Source organism: Haliotis cracherodii, unplaced genomic scaffold (genome assembly GCF_022045235.1).
Source record: "Haliotis cracherodii isolate W230 unplaced genomic scaffold, xgHalCrac1.p SCAF_6, whole genome shotgun sequence".
In the NCBI taxonomy this organism is placed as follows: Eukaryota; Metazoa; Mollusca; class Gastropoda; order Lepetellida; family Haliotidae; genus Haliotis; species Haliotis cracherodii.
Genome location: NW_027266319.1, coordinates 29,030,559 through 29,053,778, shown reverse-complemented (window position 1 = coordinate 29,053,778; position 23,220 = coordinate 29,030,559). Strand labels below are relative to the sequence as shown.

The 23,220-nt window shown below is 41.0% G+C and overlaps 1 protein-coding gene across 1 annotated transcript; it reads left to right on the top strand.

The window, feature by feature from the left end:
* Positions 1-21: 21 nt before the first annotated feature.
* Positions 22-22,863, top strand: LOC139445823 (protein NEDD1-like). Its single transcript, XM_071227050.1, has 15 exons — positions 22-97; positions 2,287-2,472; positions 4,832-4,926; positions 7,872-7,988; positions 8,237-8,377; positions 8,524-8,753; positions 10,388-10,589; positions 11,498-11,594; positions 11,935-12,021; positions 13,049-13,150; positions 14,459-14,586; positions 15,623-15,737; positions 17,152-17,474; positions 18,497-18,661; positions 19,913-22,863. Exons 2-15 carry the CDS (start codon positions 2,346-2,348, stop codon positions 20,015-20,017), a joined length of 2,034 nt encoding a protein of 677 aa, XP_071083151.1. The 5' UTR covers positions 22-97; positions 2,287-2,345; the 3' UTR covers positions 20,018-22,863.
* The last annotated feature ends 357 nt before the right edge of the window (positions 22,864-23,220 follow it).

The following is a 23,220-nucleotide window of genomic DNA, read 5'->3' as shown; positions in this document are numbered from 1 at the left end:
CGCGAGAATGAGCCTCTGTCCGGATTATACCGGAAGTGCTGGAAGGCGGGAGAAAACTTTACAAAATAATAACAGACTGGGAAGTTAATAAATATATGTAAGTTGGATGTTGAAGCGTATTGATTCATTTCAAGTACCCGTATTCTTAATGTGTTCCTTAGCTTTTTTGTGTAAAGGGTAAATAATTATGGAATGCTGTTTGGATATATGTGAAACTTCACCTACGAAAAAAATGCCCTGTTGGCCTGTTCAGCTGGAGCCTTGATATTTTTCTTGCCAATTTTGAACATTTATCCTAATTTTCCTTATATATTGTGAGCGTAGCAGTGTCGGTACCCATGTGAGTACACAATTACTACTCTAGTCAACAGGTGACGTGCAAAGTGACATATAGCTTAATGTCAGAGTCGAGTATTTCGATCAACAGCTGATTTCGCTTTCAACATGTTCAGTGACATAATTTAGGAATGATGTGAAATAGGTAAAACCTAAGATCAAATGCAATATGAAATGGTTAGTGTGCACTCATTAGTAGGTCGTGTTGGTCTAGGACTGAGCAACTTTCAATTTATGATTATTCAAAATATTTGCAAATTGGCTGTAAGTAATTTGGGCATGGAAAGAAAAGATGTTTATTGGTTATTTGGGAGAAACCATCACAGTGTCACTATACCCAATGGTCACCCAACTATGAATAATTGTAGGCAGATGACAAAAACAACAAAAAACAGTAGCAAATGAATTAGACGTAAACAAATTATGTGGCTGGTGTTGTTATTTCTAATACACCAGGGAACAAGGGTGGCCAGTCATCTAAGGAGCCGCGATTCGCTGTGCAGGGTTGTGTCCCTTGGACACGCCAGAAACCTATGATTGTGCGTTTTGAATCCTGATTCGCCCCAATTATGTTTCTAGGTTTGTCAGCACCATACCCGTGATCGTCGGTTTCACTGAAGTGGTAAACGTCAGAGACCTGCATCACTTTAGGCTTTCCTCCAACATTAAGCTGACATGCTGTGATTTAACTGGAATACTGTTAAAAGCGGGGTGAAACCCAACTCACTCAATCACTACATCAATCACTACATGAAAATAATGTAAAACATTTTCCCGGATACAGGTGACCCAATTGTCTTAAGGCACCTAGTTTTATGTGCAGAGTCATGTCCCTAAATCATTTCTGAAACTGATGTTCATGGGTTCAGATCCTGGTTAACCCGGATTATGTTTCTTAGTATGTCAGCATCATATGCATGAACATCTGACTGCCATCACTTCAGGCTTACCTCCCTAATTAAACTGACACATGGTGATATAACTAAAATAGAAAATGGTGTTAAGCTCCACTCAAAATATCCTTTTGGGCTATTAGTTCCTCAGTACCTCAGACCCGTGAAGATTCCAGGGTGGAATAGGTCTTCAGCAACCCATGCTTGTCGTAAAAGGTGACCATGGTGACTATGCTTGTCGTAAAAGGTGACTAACGGGATCGGGTGGTCAGGCTTGCTGACTTGGTTGATGCATGTCATCGATCCCCTTTGCGTGGATCGATGCTCATGATATTTATCACTGGATTGTCTGGTCCAGACTTGATTGTTTACAGACCGCCGTCATATAGCTGGAATATTGCTGAGTGCGGCGTTAAACAACAAACCAACCAACTCAGTACCTCATGCATGTCAAAAGAGTTTGTCAGTACCATACCCAAGCTGATGGATTTCAGTGGTGAACGTCTGCTGGCTTTCCTCCTATAGTATGCTGACACTAGGGCTGGGACAATTCTAAATTTACTCTCCGGGTACCTGTTGTATGTCTCGAGCTGGGCGTAAAATGAATATATGATTGGGAATTGTGTTACTGAAACCCTGGCAAAAAGTATTTAGATACTTGTATATAACAATCTGGTCATGCATTCACTGAAGTAGATTGAAGCTAGATAAATGTATCTTTTTTCAAAAATAGTTAGGAGTGCGGACATTAGTGACTTGCAATGTTACCATGGAGTTAAAGTGAATTTTGTAATTAAGCAATATATCACGTGACTAACCATGGGTTCTGGTAGTATAACACCACCAGTCCCAAGTGCGCGAGTTACCTCTCCCAACCCTGTGACACACCATGATATTTGGTAAGGCTTAAAGGGTGTAAAACTCACAATGAAGCACTGTTTTGTCTGGACTGACCTAGATTGCTTACAGACAATCTGATACAGCTGTTCTGTTTGTACATTGAGATTCTTGTAGCCTATAACTAACTATCATAAATTAAACCTTTGGTTTGTTTTAGATCCACTGTGATGTTTACAGTGGTGTTTATGGAGATCAGCTGACAGCTGAGGCATCAGGATGGGAGATTTGATGTTGGCATCTGTCGGTGATGACATCCGGCTGTGGGATTCTTCCTCATGGAACTTAGTGCAGCAATATAACCCCCATGATTATAACGTGTCGGCCGTCAGCTGGAGCTGTGATGGTTAGTAGTCTTATCTTAAACAATGTACATGGCTCGATTAAGCTACATAAAAGATGCACCAGTGCAACCAGTTATGGAAGAAATGCAACCTACAAAGATACATAAAACAGGTGCATGTCAAAAGTTTTCAGATTTGTGCCTTGACTAACCATTGTTTGTAGTAGCCTTGTGGATGACCAAGACATGGACAACAAATTACAACATTGTACAAGGAAGCAAACATCAACTTGCAAATCTGAACACAGAGCTGAAGGGTCTGCTTGGAGCAGTGATGATGATATTCATAAGCATTCACACTAGGTGTGACAATTGGTCTGGACATCACTATTGGGATAACTATTGATATTGAAAGATACTATTGCGATAACTATTGATATTGCAAGCAACTATTGCGATAAATATCGATAGTTTTCAGTGTATCATTTTAGATGGATTTTCGAGTTGAATTAAACCTTGGAACTGAAGTTTCCTTTGAATGTGATAGCCATAACAACTAATAAAAAGTTAAGTTTGAGATATGACTGATTTGTTTTTTCTTTACCCTAATAATTTAAGAAAAAGAAACTTCCACATTACCATGTGTTAATTACTACCACTCATAATCCACAAGAAAAACAAATTTGAACAGCATTGCATGTATTTTATTGATATGGTTATTACAATCGAAACTATCGATATTCCTAACTGAAATCGATACTATTGATCGGAAACAGATTTAACAATCAATTTCTTGACTTTAAGTGCTTACCAATATCAATATTTCGATTTATTGTGACACCCCTATTTGACACTGAGTTGTGATTAAGTACTGAAGTTGACCACTGTATTACGTTAAGATATTTAGATTTCCAGGATACATCTGATGATAATTAGATTCGACAACGTAAAACATGTTTTATCTACAATAGCTTAACCTATTACAGTTGTATATATCAAAACAGACAAAAATGACGAGATTGATAAACATTCCAGGTGTAGGAATACATACTGTGGCATGACATGAATCAGGTGAGCGATTAATTTATGCACATAACTTGACACGCCTACAGTGTCAGTAGCCAATCAACGGAGAGTAGGATCAAAACAGTGTTTCTTGGACCTGTCAATTAAGGCAAGAGGCGAAAAGAACTGCAACAGATTCAAACATTACTACCCTGATTACGGTAAAACACAGTTGGAAAAATGCTAGTTAGAAATGAAACCCGAAGACATGAACGTTGAACCGAGGCAAGTGGAAAAAAGCAGGCGAGCGAGCCTGCACATTTGCTGTTTCATTCTTTCTCGGCCTTCTGTTTGCGTGAAAGTTGCTGAATGTTCTGTGCATGACGATACACATGAGCAGAAAGGGAATTCCCTGTCTGTAATATTTGGATTCCCCAACATTCCGCAGTAATAAAAGTAATGCGCTTCGTTGGGCGTGGCTTTTTGTTTTTACATTCATTGGGAAATGAACGCAATAACATGTGACCAATTCAGCTAATTAGAATACAGGAATTTCAATGAACACAACAAAAATTTAATTATTTTATGTTGGTTTCCACTGCCACATCAGTACTGTAACAGTAAGTACTAACTGTATTAAAAATCATGACATCATCATCAGATATCTGAGAATTTATTTATTTTGTTCTAGTTTATGAATCTGTTTCAACATGATAAATTCATTTGACCAGGGTGCAACCTAGTTTGGTGTGGTGCAACTAGTTTTTATGTCAACCATTACCTGGTCCAACTATAATCAAGTTTCTTAAGCCGTGATGGATCTGTGATCATAGTTTCATGTTGAACAATGTTTCAGATTGATCTGTGATAGTAGTGTCATGTTAAACGATGTATTTGGTGTATCTGTGAGAGTTGGTATGTTAAGCAAGTTTCCACTGTACATCCGTATGTCCGTCCGTACGTCCCACCTGTTTGTTGCCGCGATATCTCAAGAACTAAACGCTGGATTGTCTTCATATTTGGAACTATGGTGTATATACAGACTCCGCAGACACCAGTCGGTTTTGGTGACCTTGACCCCATTTTCAAGGTCACAGCAGGCAAATCTGCTTTTGGAGTTGGAAAACGGTGTTGCCGCGATATCTCAAGAACTAAACACTGGATTGTTTTCATATTTGGAACTATGGTGTATATACAGACTCCGCAGACACCAGTCGGTTTTGGTGACCTCGACCCCATTTTCAAGGTCACAGCAGGAAAATCTGCTTTTGGTGTTGGAAAACGGTGTTGCCGCAATATCTCAAGGACTAATCACTGGATTGTCTTCATATTTGGTACTATGTTATATATACAGGCGGGGGACATTTCGTCACTTTGTGACAAATACTTGTTTACTTATTTTTGTTGTCTGTTGCAGGTAGTATATTTGGCAGTGTTTCTGCAAAGGATGACAAAGTGTCCCTCAACTATGTGAAAAACAACACTATTACCACTACAGAGCTCAACTGCCAGGTAGGTCTACAGATGGTTGTTTGTTGTTTTGATTGTAAAATTCCAAACAGAATCCTTGTTTCCGCCATCTTTCCAAGGGAAGGGAGATAACTAACTGTAAAAGTCCATTTTTCACCCTTGCCGAACTAAGCTGGAATTATTGAGTTATATTTTGGCTCGACTGACGAGTGTATGTATAGTCCAATCAAAATTGTGTAACGAAATCGACATCCGATTTGTAAATAACATAGATTTCGACGTGCAGATTTCAGGTGACTGCAGGATTTGACAGATATATTCCAAATCTTTTCATGTTTTCCAATCAAGGTGCTCACATGATTTGATGCATTTTGCGAGGTATTACCCATTTTTTTAGAATATAGGTCTTGATCATAGACACCAGATCGTCTTGACTGGCGCCACCATTTTGTTTTAAGCAATGCAAGTAATATGAGAGGTCGAATCTGATTGGTCAATAGGAGGGGCATTGCTTGTAACAGCCACTGGTGGCACTACAATCGAGCCCAGAAATTTCAGCCTTGTTCGGCAAGGGTGGAAACTGGACTTTTAGCATGTTTAGAGTCAATTACCTCACTTGCCTGAGAAAGATGTGTTTTCACAAGAACACTGACAGTCAGTAAAGTGCGTCCTTCAAGGGGTCTGCGTCTGCGGCCTGTGCTGCTGTATGTAAGACCAAACTTGAAGAGGTTGTTTTGGTTTGGTTTGTTTGTTGTTTAACGCCACACTCAGCAATATTCCAGCTATATGACGGCGGTCTGTTAATAATCGAGTTTTGACCAGACAATCCAGTGACTGACATCATGAGCATCAATCCACGCAATTGGGATACGATGACATGCATCAACCAAGTCAGTGAGTCTGACCACCCAATCCCGCTAGTCGCCTTTTACGGCAAGCATGGGTTGCTGAATACCCATTCTACCCCGGAATCTTCACGGGTCTGAAGAGGTTGGTAATAGATCTCATCACAAAGCCATCATGAGCACTATGTCGATTGTAGTTTATCTTATCTTTTCATACAGTTACAGTTATGGAACTGTTGATTTCTAGTAAGTTGTGACTGTAACAATATGATCTGTGCCAGGATGCGATGATAATGGGTTCGAAATTCACCCTGATTACGAGTAGAACACATTCAGCTATTACATGTGATACCGCTGAAATACTCTTCTACTGTTCTAAGCAATCCCTTTATCAGTGTCAATTATCTGTTGGCTTCCCTTTTCATCTTTTGAAATCTTATTACTTTTGTTGTACTAACGTGTGCATATACTATGCCATCTGCCTCATATCATTCACCTGATGAAGGAGTAAGAATATACTCCGAAACGTTGTATTCCTCATAATAAAGAAGTTGACATCCATAAATTCTCTTCTTTATGTATATGACTTCTAAATGCCTTTCAAAGACTTGTTCTAAGCAATGTTGAACAAAATTCACATATGCAGTAAACTACGCTTATAACAAACTGACCGATGCAACAAACTGTTTTGGGGTCCTGTCCATTTGCTGTTTATGTGCTGTATATATATGCATATAACAAACTCAGTTATAAGGAATTAAGTCAGTGGGTACTTAGAGTTAGTTATAACCATAGTTTACTGTAATTATAACTGTGTATGCCATCATAAAGGTGGAATTTTGCTGAGTACTGTGGTGAACAACAATCAACAGTCAAGCTAATACTCCAAAGGTGGCCTAACATTAACTCAGTGTGATACTCCGTGTTGGCTTTGAGACCATGTCCAAATTTAGCTTTGGTCCGTTCATTAGCATTCACAATTATTTTTAACCCTTGGGGAATCTGGGTTAGAATTGTTCCCTATCAACCTATGCTGGTTGTAAGAGGCAACTTAATGGATCGGGTCATAGACAAGTCCAGTTTCCACCCTTGCCGAACTAGGCTGGAATTCCTGGGCTCGATCGTAGCACCACCAGTGGCTATTACGAGTTATGTCCTTCCTATGTCCCTCCTATTGATCCCATCAGATTCCACCTCTCACATCACTTGTTTTTGATTCAAACAAAATGGCAGCGCCCAGTCAAGACGATCTAATGATAATCAAGATAAAAAATTGTAACAAAACGGGTCTTACTTAGTGAAGTGCAAGCAAATCATGTGAGCACCTTGATTTAAAACATGAAAAGATTTGGAGTATATCTCTTGACACCGAGTTGGGAGTACACATGCCTTGCAAATCCTTTGACTTTTATAGTCATGAACACTAGGGCTGTTACGATTCACTAGCATATTCGGTGAATAGAACCGTAACCATTCATGAATTGAATTCGTTATTCACGGCCACTAGAATCAAATATTTATGAATATGTTATGTATATTTACATACACTGTACCTAAAAATATCCATAACAACATATTATATGCATATATTTCTTTCAATGACAACACTCTAATAATATTTAATTTGATAGTATTGTTTTCACTGGTCATTGTCGCATTTGAGCAGATACTAGTACCTGGATAGGTGCAGTATATAAATGTATAATTTATTAATAATTAACAAACCATGTCAAATAAATTATGATGTTTTTGTTTCACTGAATATAATAAATAATACATAAACTGCTGACTAGTTTTTGTAAATATGAATTAATATTTGTATTCGTTACCCTATATTCGTGATATGAATCGTATTTGCCTCACAGTGTATTCATTGCAGCCCTAATGAACACCCTTGCCTCGGGAAGATTGAATCAGGTGGTCAAGCTCAGTGACTCATTTGATGCCATGTCATCCTAGCCTGACGGCATCGATCGTTGCTCATATTGTCAATCACTGGATTGGAATTTATTTACAGCTTGAATATTGCTGAGTGCGGCGTTAAACAGATGCACACACAGGTGCACAAACTCACACTCTCGCACTCTATTTGGTTGAAGCAGCTCCCTCAGTTGATTTAGTATCTACCGTGTACTCTTTCAGCCAGGCCGACAATGTCTGGATATCGGCTACAACACTCGATTCCTGGTCACCGGAGGCTCCGACAGTATCGTCAGTGTCTGGGACCTCAAGGGGAAGAAACTCAAGACATCATTCAAGGTGAGGAATATAAATGATTGGAAGCACTTATAGAATGTGACAAGTAGCATGTTAAGTTTGCCAAAATATATAGGTGAAATCAAGAAAATATGGCAAGAAATTGACTTGTTAGAATGCTCATGAAGTAGCAGTGCTACTATTAAAAGCTGCGTTAACTCACTATGAGCAAGATGCCTTTTGTATCACAACAGAGTGTATGGTTAGGGCTGGAAGGACCTGATGCTCAGCTTAGCCTTTAACTGTTTCAGGAACACAAAGGTCCAGTGACTTGTACCCAGTTCAACTGGAATGACTCATACATTGCATCGGGATCTGAGTCAGGGGAGATAATCCTTCACAACTTTGTGACTGGGCAGAGTAGCAGCCCACTGCTAGCACCCAAGGCAGAGGTAAGAGCAAATGGAGGCCTTTTCAGCTCTCTGGTCAGTATGTTGTTCAGAACGTACCAAGAAGTCTCTATTTTGATTGTAACACAGGCCATCAGACAGCTCCAGTACAGCTATTACAACAAGTCTCTATTTTAATTGTAACACAGGCCATCAGACAGCTCCAGTACAACTATTACAAGAAGTCTCTGCTTGGCTCGGCCTCAGACGATGGCACCATCAACCTATGGGACACCAACACACGCCGACTCCTCCATTCCTTCACCAAAGCTCACGTGGCCCCAGCCACAGGTCTGGCTTTCTCCCCGCTCAATGAGATGCTGATGATGAGTGTGGGTCTGGACCAGAAGCTGGTCTGCTATGACCTGCAGGGAAAGAGGTAAATTTTTAAACTTATCCTATCTCACATGATGCATTTCTTCTTTCATCCGATCCTAGATGGAAGTGTACTTCTCATTGCCACACAGTGGAGACGTGATTCAGAGAATGGTTGGTTTTTGGGGTTTTTTATTTGCTGGACTCCCTATTAAGTCATATAGATTGACCTTACAATCTAGGGGCTGTCGAGCAGCCTCATGGTTAAAGCATTCGCTCGTCACGCCGAAGATCCGGGTTCGAATCCTGACATGGGTACAATGCATGAAGCCCATTTCTGGTGACCCCCGCCGTGAATATTGCTGGAATATGGCTAAAAGCGGCATAAAACAATCTCTCTCACTCAATCACTCACGTTACAATCTAATGGATGATGAGCAAGAAAAATTCCCTTCGCCCAGCCTGTCGGAAGTGTTAAGTTATGTTGTGACTGCTGTGGCTGGTGCAGTATCGACAAGCAGTGTTCAAAATGTGGACATCTGACTGAAGATTCTTTCAACATGTATTTACACACGTGCCATAGAAGAGATTGACCAGTGTTCAAAATCAAAGGGCTCGGACAAGCACAAGCTGTCTTCTGCCAAGAAACCTAAGAAGACAGCAAAGCCGGGTGTCCCATCCTCCGTTACAGTGAACTCACCTCCGGATTCAGACAGTGACGACCAATACTTCTAGTGGTTCTTGTAGAATGGGTTCACCCTCGACTTAGAATTGACAGAGTAAGGTTCCGTCTCACGCTTCTTCCAAGAGTGGCCATTTCAGGAAAAGTCGATCGCAGATCGACACTCTCATCTCTCATCAAAGGATCATTCACCCCGAGATCAACTCTCTCAGGATCATCATTCCTGTTTTGAATTTGGAAATTTTACAATAAAATCGTATGGTTATATTACTTGTTCTTCCTGACACACTATATGTCCTCCTGACCATCCTTGCTTCACAGCTCATCTAGCCTGTTAGCTGAATGATGTGACGTGATCAGGTCGTGTAGGTCGCTTTACACTAGATTACAGTACATGACCCATTTGTTTTGGAAATGACTAGGATGTGTTCGTGTGGTGTTTTTTAGAAGCTGGAAACACCTTTCAAGCCCCTTTCCATGTGGGATTGAATGAAGAATGCATAGTATGAGATAGGATAAGTATATAAACATACAAATTATTATAAAATTTCCAAGTCTGTTGCAGCCTTGCCACTGTCAAGGTTTCAAGACAGCGTAATTCTCAGGGATAAAAAATAGAATATGGACCAGTGTTACCAACCTGCCTGTCTCAATTATTTTGATCATTTACTGACTAAACATGTATATGATCTTGGAAAATCTATCAAACTTTGATTAAACTTATACACTGTGATGTAACCTGAATACATTTAAAGTAGAGTTAAACCCTAGTGGCTTGCTCACAACATTACACAACAGTGTTTTAGTTACTTTTCCTCATGTTATATGCCAAAAATGTTCTGCCATACTGTAATACACTCCTCAACATTTACCGTACAACAGGACCACACCTTCAACTGAAGATAACTACTTCTGTCCTCAGCAAATGTTAAGTAGTGTCTATGTAATCAAGATATTTGGGAAATGTACTTGACTCAACACTCAGAAAAAGTGGAGATCCTCTGTTTCTCTTTCAGGACTCTGAAGACGATAACAGCAGATTCACCACTGACGTCAGTGGACATCATGCACAATGGAGGCACGGTGGCCGTCGGGTCCACACGCGGCAAGATCTTCATCTACGATCTGCGTCAGGGAGTCACGCCTGTCAAAAGGTTCTCAGCACACAAGTCATCAGTACACTGTCTCAAATTCCAGCCCAACTTTGACTTTAAGAAGGTTTGTACAACTTTGTAGAGACATTGCTGTATAACACAGAGTAGTGGTAAACATCTTCAGTCTCACTTCGACTTCCCTCCCACAATAGCTTGGTCCACAATGTTTCTGAAATATTATTCAAAGCTGCATTACATGTTTGTTTGTTGTTTAACACCACACTCAGCTATATGATGACGGTCTGTAAATAATCGGGGCAGTTGGGTAGCTTAGTGGTTAAAGCGTTTGCTTGTCATTCCCGACATGGGTACAATGTGTGAAGGCCATTTCTGGTGTCCTCTGCCGTGATATTGCTGGTATATTGCTAAAAGTGGCATAAAACCATACACACTCGCTCGGTCTACACTATTGGGATACAATGACATGTATCAATTAAGTAAGCGAGTCTGACCATCCGGACTTGTTAGTTACGTAACTTACTCTACTCAAGACGCAGCCTGAACATGTTAGAGTATGTGGTCATCAATTTGTTAAATGATAGTTACTATTTTTCAAACAGTCAAGGGGTTGGTAGGTTGGTTAGACATGTAGTTTATGCCTTGGTTTGTGATGGCCAAATACTGGGTTTGATTCTCAACTGGGTACAATGCATGAAGCCCTTTCTTGATGTCTTCCCATCGTGATGTTGCTGGCTGGCTTGCTTGCTAGCTCGCTCGCTCGCTCACACTAATTTTGTAAGAGGCAAATGGCAACAACACATTTTCATGTTTTTATCCACTTTTGATAGGACTTTCTTCTGTTAAACCTCATTTGGAAACATTCTTTTGGACATTTTGGTTGACAATCAGCCAGTGTCTTAGAAAAAGAACCAATCTGAAACCCTCACTCACTCAAACACAACAGTGTCACGAATGGACATGGTTATTGCTGACCTGACAGTTTTGTGAAATTGTTGAGTATTCGTGTTTCAGACAGAGAACAGTAGTTCAGGTGCCCAGAGTCGGCGCCAACTTCCAACAGCACCACAGAGAGGTATGGAGGATGCCCCTTCTTCAGCATCAAATCATGGTAGGTAAACCTGCTGCCTTACATTGAACTCCGCCAGGATTGCCCCCTTCTCACTGTCCCCAAGTATATTCTACACAAGAGTGCTGATGGGTCAGTCTGCTGGTTCTGTTGGATCTCTTGTGGAGATGATGATAATCAGTATAAAGAAAACTATTCCGACAACCTGACCACATTTGATTCATTCCACTGTTACTTGAGTCAGGGGCCCACAGATCAGCAGTAGTGTCACAGGCTGCCATTATTTATCGCCCTTAATAATTATTGTTTAGGCTGTTGGTTTTGTTGTTATCATGGTTGTATTTGAATTCAAGATAATGATTATCAAAATGTTTTCTTCAAGTCCAAGTCTCAGTACCCACAGTGGATAGACAGCTTGCTGGAATAACGTCTGCAGCCATCATTGATGTTGTGTCCCCGTTGAAAGAAGGTATGTGTGATCAGGATGGGATTTTTGCACTTTATGGAGTTGTGTCCCTTAGTCTCACAAGGATCCACTGATCCCAGATTCGTACTAACGATGGTCCTTGGTTTGTTTTAACCATGCCCAGGTGCATAGGCTTCTTCCCACACTATATACCCCAGAAACCCCACGCAGAGCTCCAGATAAGCTGCGTTTTGCGTGAAATACGCATCAGAAATACGCAGTAAAATAAAATCCAAGCGTATCAAATAGGCAACAAACATTACAGATACGCTACAAAAATCAAACTTGTGCAAAATATTGTGATGTAACCCTGCGTATTCGATTAGCAAATCAGCAACTTATTTTGAAATTATAAACGGGCATCAGGTCAACCTTGCCAAACTCTACAATGACAGTTACATCATGATCATTTGCCATCACAATTTCGTGTGGAAGTATCATGGTATTTTTGAGTCCTATAAAGCTCTCGAACCCACACGACACCAATTTGCAGGGACTAGATTAATAGTGTTTTTAAATATTTAACTTAAATACCCACATGTGTAAAAACTAGTGGGTAACAGAAATTTGAATACCCAGATAGAATTACTGATACCCAATGATTTTAAAAAGCATGGGTAAAATACCCACAACACCAAAAGCTTATCTGGAGCTCTGCCCACACTGCACACACACCACATCCACCCCCTAAGTCTTAATTGTGAAAATATTGACATGCTGAAAGAGACCATCCGAAAGAGAAACCCAGAAACCACACTACCATTGTGTAAAGTTAATGACAACAGCACAACAGAAGTTTGTGGAGCAACACCAAGCAAGGTTTTAGAACCCAGCACCATCCTTTTTGTGTTTCGTCATTTTACCTGTGATAGTTTCACTGTACAATTATGCTTGGAAAACTAGCAGATATGTTAACACTGCTATTTATGATAGAATGTGTTCTGGTCAATCATCTGTTATTAGACATGCAGATATTGTATAATGTATATTCATAGACATGAGGTGAACAGAATAAATGTTTGTGTATCAGGTGACTCAACTTCAGAAAGCCGAGGAGACAATCGGAGTGATTTGGGAAATAGATCAGGGAATGTACTTGGTCACTCCAGTCATCAGAATGACTCTGGTCAAGGTAAGCGGGGCCCCATTTCACCAAGTTATCTTAGTGTTTAGGTGATCCTAACATCCACACTTCAACATTGTGTTTAGCATTGACTTAGATGACTTTGTGGAACAGGGCCCAGGAGGGCAGGTCCTCGGACATAAAGGTACATAAATCTTAAAAGTTTAAACACTCAGTGATGAACAAAATGATAAAACTGTCAGTATATGATAGATACAGCCTAAGTGGTATAGTGGATAGAGCACCTGCCTGGATAGTGGAAGGTCGGTCTCTCCATTCTCAGCTGCATCATACCTATAGACGTTAAAGATTGTTGTTACCCTGGCGCTCTCAATTAAGGGGATAAGACAAGCACTGGTCTGCTCAGAGTCAGTTTTCCTGTATTTTCCTGTGTTCAAGTTAAACTGCAGCACTATGAATTAGCACTATAAAACCAGCATTTGTCCAGACTAGTACAAGCAGCCACACATGCATACATAGAAAGACTAATAAACTATCTTCCCGAGGCAAGGGAGTTAACTGACTATAAAAGTCCAGTTTCCACCCTTACCGAACTAGGCTGGTATTATGGAGTTACATTTTGGCTGGACTAACAAGTCTATGCATAGTCCAATCAAAATCGATCACCGAAATCGAAATCCGATTCGTAAACTGTCATGCAGAGTTTAGTCAATAGCAGGATTTGCAAAACGTGCACCGCCAACTCGTTGTCAACAGATATTTTCCAAATCTTTTCAAGTTTTTGATCAAGGTGCTCCCATGATTTGATGCACTTCACGTTTTATCACAATATAGATCTAGATTGTCGATCAGATTGTCTTGTCTGGGTGCCGCCATTTTGTTTGATGCAAATGCAAGTGGTGCAAGGTGGAATCTGATTGGTCCATAGGAGAGGCATAGAAGGGACATCACTCGTAACAGCCACTGGTGGCGCGACGATCGAGCCCAGGAATTCCAGCTTAATTCAACAAGCGTGGAAACTAGACTTTTAGTCAGTTAACTCTCTTGCCTGGGGAAGATGCTAATAAACATGACACCCCATTTCACCTCACCTCCCTAGTATAGGGGGCGGTCAGGTAGCCTAGTGGTTAAAGCGTTCGCTCGTCACGCCGAAGACCCGGGTTCGAGTCCCGACATGGGTACAATGTGTGAAGCCCATTTCTGGTGACCCCCGCCGTGATATTGCTGGAATATTGCTAAAAACGGCGTAACACCATACTCACTCACTCCCTAGTATAGATTTTCTGATTGTATGCTTAAGATGTTCACATGTGCATTTACAGAAATGCAACAAGTTTATGATGGGGATGTTTTCAGGTGTGTTCTCACCCATATCTAATAACCTTGGACTCAGCAATGCCAGTGATACATCCCTGCCACGGAGACAAAACTTCAATGAACGAGGACTTAGTCCCCTTGTGCACAGTCCAATGTTTCATGGCCAGGTAAATTTACATTTGAATTTTGCCAGAGCATGAGCCAGTTTAGATTTCAGGGCAGAGTGGGTCCTCTGTACCTCAGTCTAGATGTGAGAGCTGACTTAACTCGGAATTATGCAGGTACAATGTGTGGTGAATTGTATGTCATTGTACATGTATTGGTGTGTTGCTCATGCTATCAACCTTTATTTTGTCTTGTTAAGACTTTGACATCGTGTCTGCATTTATTTGAGGGGAGAGAACGTATTACCTTTATATCCCCATCTGTCATTTTTCAACCCCAATCATCGGGCTATTTAATTATCCAGATCTTGTACCAAGGGCAGGCAACTCGAACTTGCATTCCCCCAAAAGAAAAGTACAAACTACACATGACACACGATATCGCTCCTTCTCCAGGTTATGTGTGATTTGGGTGTCCCATGATTGCTGTCCCCAGCATCTATTTTGATGGAATATTCCTAAGAGCAGCATAAAAACCAAAACACAGTCATTTAATTTCATTACTTGGGGAGATGTGGTAGCCAAGTACTTAAAGTGCCTGTTCATCACGCCAATGGCCTGTGTTCAATTCCCCACATGAGTGACATGTTTGAAGCCCATCATGGATGGTGTCCCTAGCAGTGCTAGTGCTGGAATACTGCTAAAAGCAGCCAAAAACCAAAACACTCACTGACACATTTTATAACTTGGGTGCAATGGGGTAGCCTAGTGGTTAAGGTGTATATCCTGGCAGAATCCCCACATGGGATCTGCCACCCAAGAAGACCCGGGATAGAATAGGTCTTCAGTAACCCATGCTTGCCATAAAAGGCGACTACCAGGATCAGGTAGTCAGACTCAACTGACTTGGTTAATGCATGTTATTGTATCCCAATAGCGTGGATCGATGCTCATGATGTCAATTACTGGAATGTCTTGTCCAGACGCCACCATATAGCTGGAATATTGCTGAGTACGGCGTTAAACAACAAACAAACAAACAAACAAACACTGTCAAGTCATGTGCTCTCTCATGGTTGTTCCACTGTATATCTTCCAGGGTCTGTCAATGTCGTCTGATGGCATGCCAATGATGAACATGAGGTATCAGACCCATCTGGCCCAGGATGAGGGTAACTATGGTAACCATAGAGCCATGCCCAATGGACACACAGGTAAATCTTGACTCATACAATCATCGCATGTAACCATCACTTGGCTTCTGCTATGAGTCTTGTTAATTAATTTCCTTGTTAGCTGTAAGAATGGTCTATCTGTAGGTCTTTTGAAAGACTTTCAGCGTGTACAGTTGCTGTGCTGATTTCAAACAAAAATCCTGGTTCAGCTCTCGAAGTTTTTCAGTTGGAATATAGCTGGGATATTACCTAAAGCTATGGCTTTTGGCTGTAGTTAAATACAATATTGTCTTTCCACTGCAATAGATACACCTGTGAGCATGAAGTTTTTTTTCGTTTGTTTGTTTCTTGTTTAACGTCACACTCAGCAATATTTCAGCTATATGACAGAGGACTGTAAATAATCAAGTCTGTACCAGACAATCCAGTGGTTGACATCATGATCATCATTTTACGTAATTGGAATATGATGACATGCATCAACCAAGTCACTGAACCAGACCACCTGATCCCATTGGTTGCCTCTTACAAAGAACATGGGTTGCTGATGATCAATTCCAACCCGGATCTTCTCGGATGTGGGGCATGAGGACAGTGTTGACAGAGGATGTTACTAGATTATATAGGTATATCATTGATTACCCAATGAGCATTGTCAACTAAAATAAAATACTAATTACATTATGTATTTGTGTTCATTGTCGACTTTAGGAGGAATTATTTGTGACTACAATTATTAGCAGACGTGTTTACCAAGATCAGCTGTTATTTATTTTTGGGTGTACATATGTGTAGCAATAGAATTTAGTCGCCACAAGATATTTTTCAAGGTAGTCATTTGGCTCCCTCTGAATTTTAGACAGTAGACAAATTGAAATTTAGGTCTCATTGCCGACCGTTTTAGCCGCAACTTTGAGGCCTGCATTCGCAATGGAAACAATATGAGAAAGAATTGATACGACAGCTTTCAAAATGCTACTTAAAGATATTGTACATATGTAGGGAATCCAGGGCAGAGCAACCAGTAGGGTTGTTGTTAAATGATTAACAAGAGGGTTACAGTGTGTGACATGGCTGTGACACTATGGTGTGCCCAGGATTGATTACTTACTGGCTGCACGCCGTGAAGATCCGGGGTAGAATAGGTCTTCATCAACCCATGCTTGCCGTAAAAGGCGACTATGCTTGTCATAAAACAGGATCGGGTGGTCAGGCTCTCTGACTTGGTTGATGCATGTCATCGATCCCAATTGCATGGATCGATGTCCATGATGTAAATCACTGGATTGTCTGGCCCAGACTCGATTATTTACAGACCGCCGACATATAGCTGGAATATTGCTGAGTGCGACGTAAAACAACAAACCAAACCAAAACTTTCTGGCTGCTTTAATAGGGCGTATCTTGCTGACACTTGCCCACTCAGCCCCGAATGTATGTGTTGTTATTCCAGAGTTTGACTCACCAACTCGGCGGAAGCTCTCCCCCAAAGGTATCTGTGCGTCTCCCAGCCTGCCATCTGTCCACCTGCCTATACAGTCCAGCGCTGACGGTGCTGAGGGGGACGTGACCGACGGCAGGGGGAGCTGCAACACCGGCAGTGACAGCCCCCGCAGCGGGCGGGCCAGTAGCCGAGCGGACACGCGTCTCACCTCCCCCTCCCATGGCAGTCCCACTAACACACAGCAGCTGCGCCACCTGGTGAAGGAAGCTGTCAAGGACTACTCGGAGCAGATGCAGGGGGAGTTGAAGGCCATGTTCAGGAAGGCGACTCAGGTGATTGCAGGCAGTCATAGGTCCCCAGAACTGCCTCCATAGTCTAGTCAGTGGTTTCATCCGTTGGGATCACACAAAAAGAGCCTCAAAGATTCTAACTGGGTCTCACCACACCACACCACACCACACCACACCACACCACACCACACCACACCACCTTACCCCACCTCACCCCACCTCACCACACCTCACCACACCTCACCACACCTCACCTCACCTCACCTCACCCATTGGACAGAATGTAAAGACCATGGGTCATAGCACCCTGGTTCAATATTGCATTGACAAATGTTCATGCACAGTAATAATTATCAAGGACAAGTTGATAAAGCTAGTTCAGTCCAAAAAAATATTTGAGAAAGTGTTTTCATTTTGCTCCATTCAGAAGGTCTGTTTCTATTTCAATTTGAAAATTTAATCATGTTCATATGTAGGATCCATGGGTGGCCCAGTGGGCCATGCACATAAATCACTGTGCAGAGTAATGTCCCTTAGGCCCTATATCATGTGTTCAAGTCCCAGATTCCCTGGTTATGTTTCTTTGTTTATCAACACCAAACACTGCATGTGGGTTTCAGCAAAATGGTAAAAAAAAGTTTTCTCCCACATGAAGCTGACATGCTGTGATATGACTGAAATACTGTTTAAAGCACCATTGAGCCAAAATCGTTCACTCACTCATGATAGGGTAAGAGTAGACAGGATACCGGCGGAATTGTGTGATTTGTGCTGGCAATGATATGGGTGATAGAGAACAACAACTTTTTAAAATTCTCATTATTGGACACACAAAAGTCCATTTGCACTTGCTATTGGTCAAGTAAACTTCTTAAAGAATAATACCTCGTACTAAAACTGTTGATGACCAAAATTCTTAATAAATGCATAGAATTTGACTCAAAGAAGGAATGGAGTGGCACATCTACTGTAATACAGACCTTACATGTCGATATGTTGCCATGGTTGCTGTTTTAGTAGTTGCTGCCAGGTTAGTTGTTAGCATCATCCATCATTTTACACAGAGCCCAAGGAGTGAGAGTGGTCCAGCAGCATCAGAAACCAGTGTATTCCAGACTGAGTTCATCCGGAACCTCATCCGTGAAGCTCTGGAGGAGTTCCGGGAGGACATCCACCGAGACCTCCAGCTTGTTCATCTGGAGATGCTCCGCCAGTTTCAGTTTCAGCAGGTGAGTTATCTCCCTTTGTTTGCTATCGTTGTCTAACTAGTTCCATCAAGACCTGCAGCTTGTTCCTCTCGAGTTGCTCCATCCGTTTCGGTTTCAGCAGGTCAGTTATCTCCCTTTGTTTGCTGTCAAGCAGCATTGTATAAACTAATGTTGACTGCTACAGTGTACGAAGATTGTCTTGAGAATTTATGAATATTCCCTTGACTATTTTTATAAGAAATGGAATTTCTTCTCATGTTCTTCTCCTTAGTTGTGATAATAGGCTAGGAGGAAACAATAACAATTTTTCTCAGGCAGTGCCTTCTGAAAATCAGGTCAGTTTTAAACAAATGTCATACGAAATTTTCTTATTTTGTTGAAGTCAGAAATAGCTTTGAAGATTGCCTTGAGAATTTGTGAATAATCCCTTCGCTATTTTTATAAGAAATGGATTTTGACGAAATTTTGATGAACTGAGAAATAGCTTTGTGTTGATAATTATCGCGGTAGTTAATTAATGATGGATAGTAATGGAGCATGCTTACAAACCTATAGATATGTTGTACCCATAACATTACTTGTTATTTGTTCAACCTTTATGACACATCATTTAGGATTGATCGATGCTGATTTTCTTATTAGAGTTGGGTCAACAAAAAACCTGTCACTATCGACTAAAGGGCGGGCAACTCTATTTTATCACAGTATCACTATTTTGTGGTGTGATAGGTGTGGAATATGTCCTCCCTGTTTTGGATTTTGCAAAATTAGTATCCATCGACCTAACTTGCGTCAAGGGACATCATCAGGGTGTGGATTACAAGATTTACCGATACCGCGATAATATGTCAGATGGGTCCAAGGTTCATACAGCCTTGAAAAGGCCTAGAATTTTAAGATCCTCTTCAAAAGTCTTGGTTTTTGTGTCAGTCTTGAAAAATCTTGAAAATCCGCAAACTACCTTGAAAAACCTTGAAAATCAGCAAACTACCTTGAAAAGCCTTGAATTTGTACAAAGTGACATATACTGATGTGCATACTGCTTTTTGGTCTTACAACTAATACACAGTATGCTGAATTTAATACAAATATTTACAGACTATGGCTAATAGCCCAACTGCAAAAGCCTTGACAATGACAGTTAAAAATCCTTGAGAGGGCCTTGAATTTTAGTGTTCAACAGCTGTATGAACCTTTTTTTTAATATATCTTTTTACACAGGTGAGACTCATTACACTACCTGATGGTAAAGTATTATTTGGCTTGTTTCAGACGGAGGTGCTTGCCATGTTGGAGCATCACTCGGTGAATCGGGACCTGGTAGCTGAAGTTGAAAGACTGAGAGAAGAGAACAGAAGATTAAAGAAAAACTTTTGAGAAGACCTGTGTCCTGTGTAAATTGCCAGACACCATTGTTAAGATTTACAGAACTGTTGATCTGAATGTAAGGTGCCAAACGGTTGTCCTCTGTATTCAGTGATCTACTTTACCTTCAGTCTTCATATATTGAACAAACAAAGGAGAAAGACTTTGAGATGGGATTGTCTGGTGTGAACACACATTGAAAATAACAGGAAAACAGCTTCCTACTTGTCATATGAAATGGTCCTCGAACCTAGCCTTCAGTCTTATCTAGGCTGGATCTTGGTCTGATGAAAACTAGACACTACCAAGGAACAGGTACTTCCCATGCACAACAGACCATGATATAGGTATAGGTGGAGATGCGCTCTTCACTCCTTCGCTATGTGCTAGGCTGGAAGTCTTGTCATAGTACCATTGTACATAAACATCATGTTGTATGGCTGAAGTAGCTCTCTTCACTCCAGACTCTTCTCGGCCATCAGCTTGCTTCTGGGACGACATATCGCCGAAGTATATCCTCGCCACCTTGATTATACCAAGTGAACAGAGATTCTGGAAATGGTGATTAATGCCAAGCTTTGGAGTATGTGACTAGCGACAGGCTACGGGATCCGCTCCATGTGTTTGGCCAGGAACCTGAGAGGCCCAAAAGAAGGCTATGTGGGTTCTATTGAGGGGTCAATGACCCGAGGTGCTAGGCAATATGATGCTCTGTTCATGTGATATATGTGTCTTCCGCTCTCAGCCTTAAATGTTAAATGTATTCAAATAGTGCCTGATCAGATAATGTTATTTTGCAACAGTTTGTCTTCTTCAATAGACTTCCACAGACTATTCTTAATGTTATGATGATGGACAGAGATTGACCTGCAGATTGTCATTGTCGATTGCTGAATTTGATCAAATTGTTGAAATTGACTCGAGCAAGACTGTTACCGAAGTGGAGCATGTTTAAGGGGTATTGACGGTTTACTTATGGACAAGATCAGCTACAGTTGCAGAAGTGGAGTACTGCAATGATTACCTCTGTGACAAACTAAGATGGTCTGCGAGAATCTCAACAAACACGACAGTAAGCAGAGAAGCCTTCTGGGCGATAATTTGAAAACTGAGTTGTCAGTGTGGTGCTTCATTGATGACAAGAAATACCTCTTATCAAAAGTGGAGTAGTATTGATCTGGAGATTGTAAGAAGATGACCAGAAATTCTCCCAGCATATCAAGTGCTTATCATCCTGTGCCTGTATGGATGAAGTCATGTCTGTGTATATTGTACATACTGGAAGCTAATGCCTTGTGCATGCCACAATGCTATGTGAAACACTTCGAAAACACATAATGGATTTTGACTCTTGATAAGTAACCAGTGACTGAAAGCTTACGTCAAGGTATGACAGCGTGAATTAGGGTTCAAACTCAGACATTATTGCAATGCTGCATGCCTTCAGGCCTTACTTCCACATACCAATTTCTGTTTTCTGTCAGTTCGCTGAAAATCATTTTCCAAATTCCTCTATATGTTTTCCTAGTGTGTCGGTATAATTTACATTCTGAACTATTTATTGTAGGCCCAGCTTATGAAGCTGTTAGTTTCATTGATGTAAAGTTCTTGGTGAAGGACGCCATGATAAATAGTATAATCCCAGCCATAGCCCTGATAATCTCGCTCTTTACTGGGCATTGTTATTGCCGAATGTATCGCCAAGTCAAGTCTTATTGGTCTGTATAAGATGTTGGATGTAAACATAACGAGAAGTACTATGGATAACAACTTCTTTTTCATACATACACAATTTCTTATGGCTACTTCTGACCGCCTCCATGGTCCAGTGGTAGAGCGTCTGCCCAGAGTGTGGAAGGTCAGGGTTGCGATCCCCTGCCGTGTCATACAAAAAAAACGTGCTCTGCATTAAAGGGCTAAAACAAGGACTAGTTGGCTCGGAGTCAGTTTTCTGTGTGTGATAGGGGTATTCATGTTAAACTGCTGCTTGCTATCTCAGTGGGCTAGCACTATAAAATCAGCATTTGTTCAGACGTGTACAAGTGCGCGCACAGCACTCATGTGCATGCACGATGCTATATAAGTGCTATAATCTTGAATGCGAAGTTAAACTCCATTTCAGCTCACCTCTGTGCCACTTCTTTCCCTGATGAGGGGCAAGAAGTAGCCCTGAAACAAGTATGTATAATAACGAAGTTGTTATCTATAATGTCACTCCTTGTCAAGTCTTATTAGATTTGGTACACATATTGGTTTGTTTGTAATGGCATAAAACAGTCAGTGTACACAAATATATTGGCCCAGTGGTTTAAGGTTATACTTGTCATGTAAAGACGATGGTTTGGATTCCCCACATGGGAAAAGGAATGAAGCCAATTTCCGGTGTCCTGCTATGGATTTTGCTGGAGAGACATATGGATTTAGGTCAGTTTTAGGATTTTATCAATATTTGATAGGATATTCTTCTATATCTCTACCGAAATTTGGAAAATATCTATCAAGACATTTTGGATGAGGAACAGTCAGTGTCCTAGAAAATGAACCACTTTGAAACCCTGCCTCCACAATTTCATTACTGGGAGACGCATGAAGATCCGGGTTAGAATAGGTCTTCAGCAACCCATTCTTGACGTAAAAGGCGACTATGCTTGTAAGATCGGGTGGTCAGGCTAACTGACTTGGTTGATGCATGTCATCTCATCCCAATTGCCCGGATCAATGCTCATGATGTCAATCACAGGATTGTCTGGTTCAGATAGGATCATTTACTGACCGTCGTCATATTACTGGAATATTGTTGAGTGCGGCGTTAAGCAACGAACAAACAAATCATTACTGGGATGTTGCTGAATGTTATGAAACCATGGGACCGCCTGCTTCTTTCATGTCACTGAAGTTAATCTGTCATGTAACTATAGTAATATAAAAAAAAATCTGGTGGTCCTTATCTTTTTTTTCAGTTGCATATTTGATATTGCCAGTGTTGGGAAGGTAGAAAAATGCATATGTCTTGAAGTTTATTATTTCTGTTTGGTTCTCTTCAATAACAGGGGCATGGGAGCCACGATTCGCTGTGCAGAGTTGCGTCTCTTTGACACGCTAGACACCTATGATTGTGGGTTCGAATCCCGGTTGGCCCCGATTATGTTTTTAGGTTTGTCAGCACCACACCCGTGCTAGTGGGTTTCACCAAAGTGGTAAACGTCGAAGACATG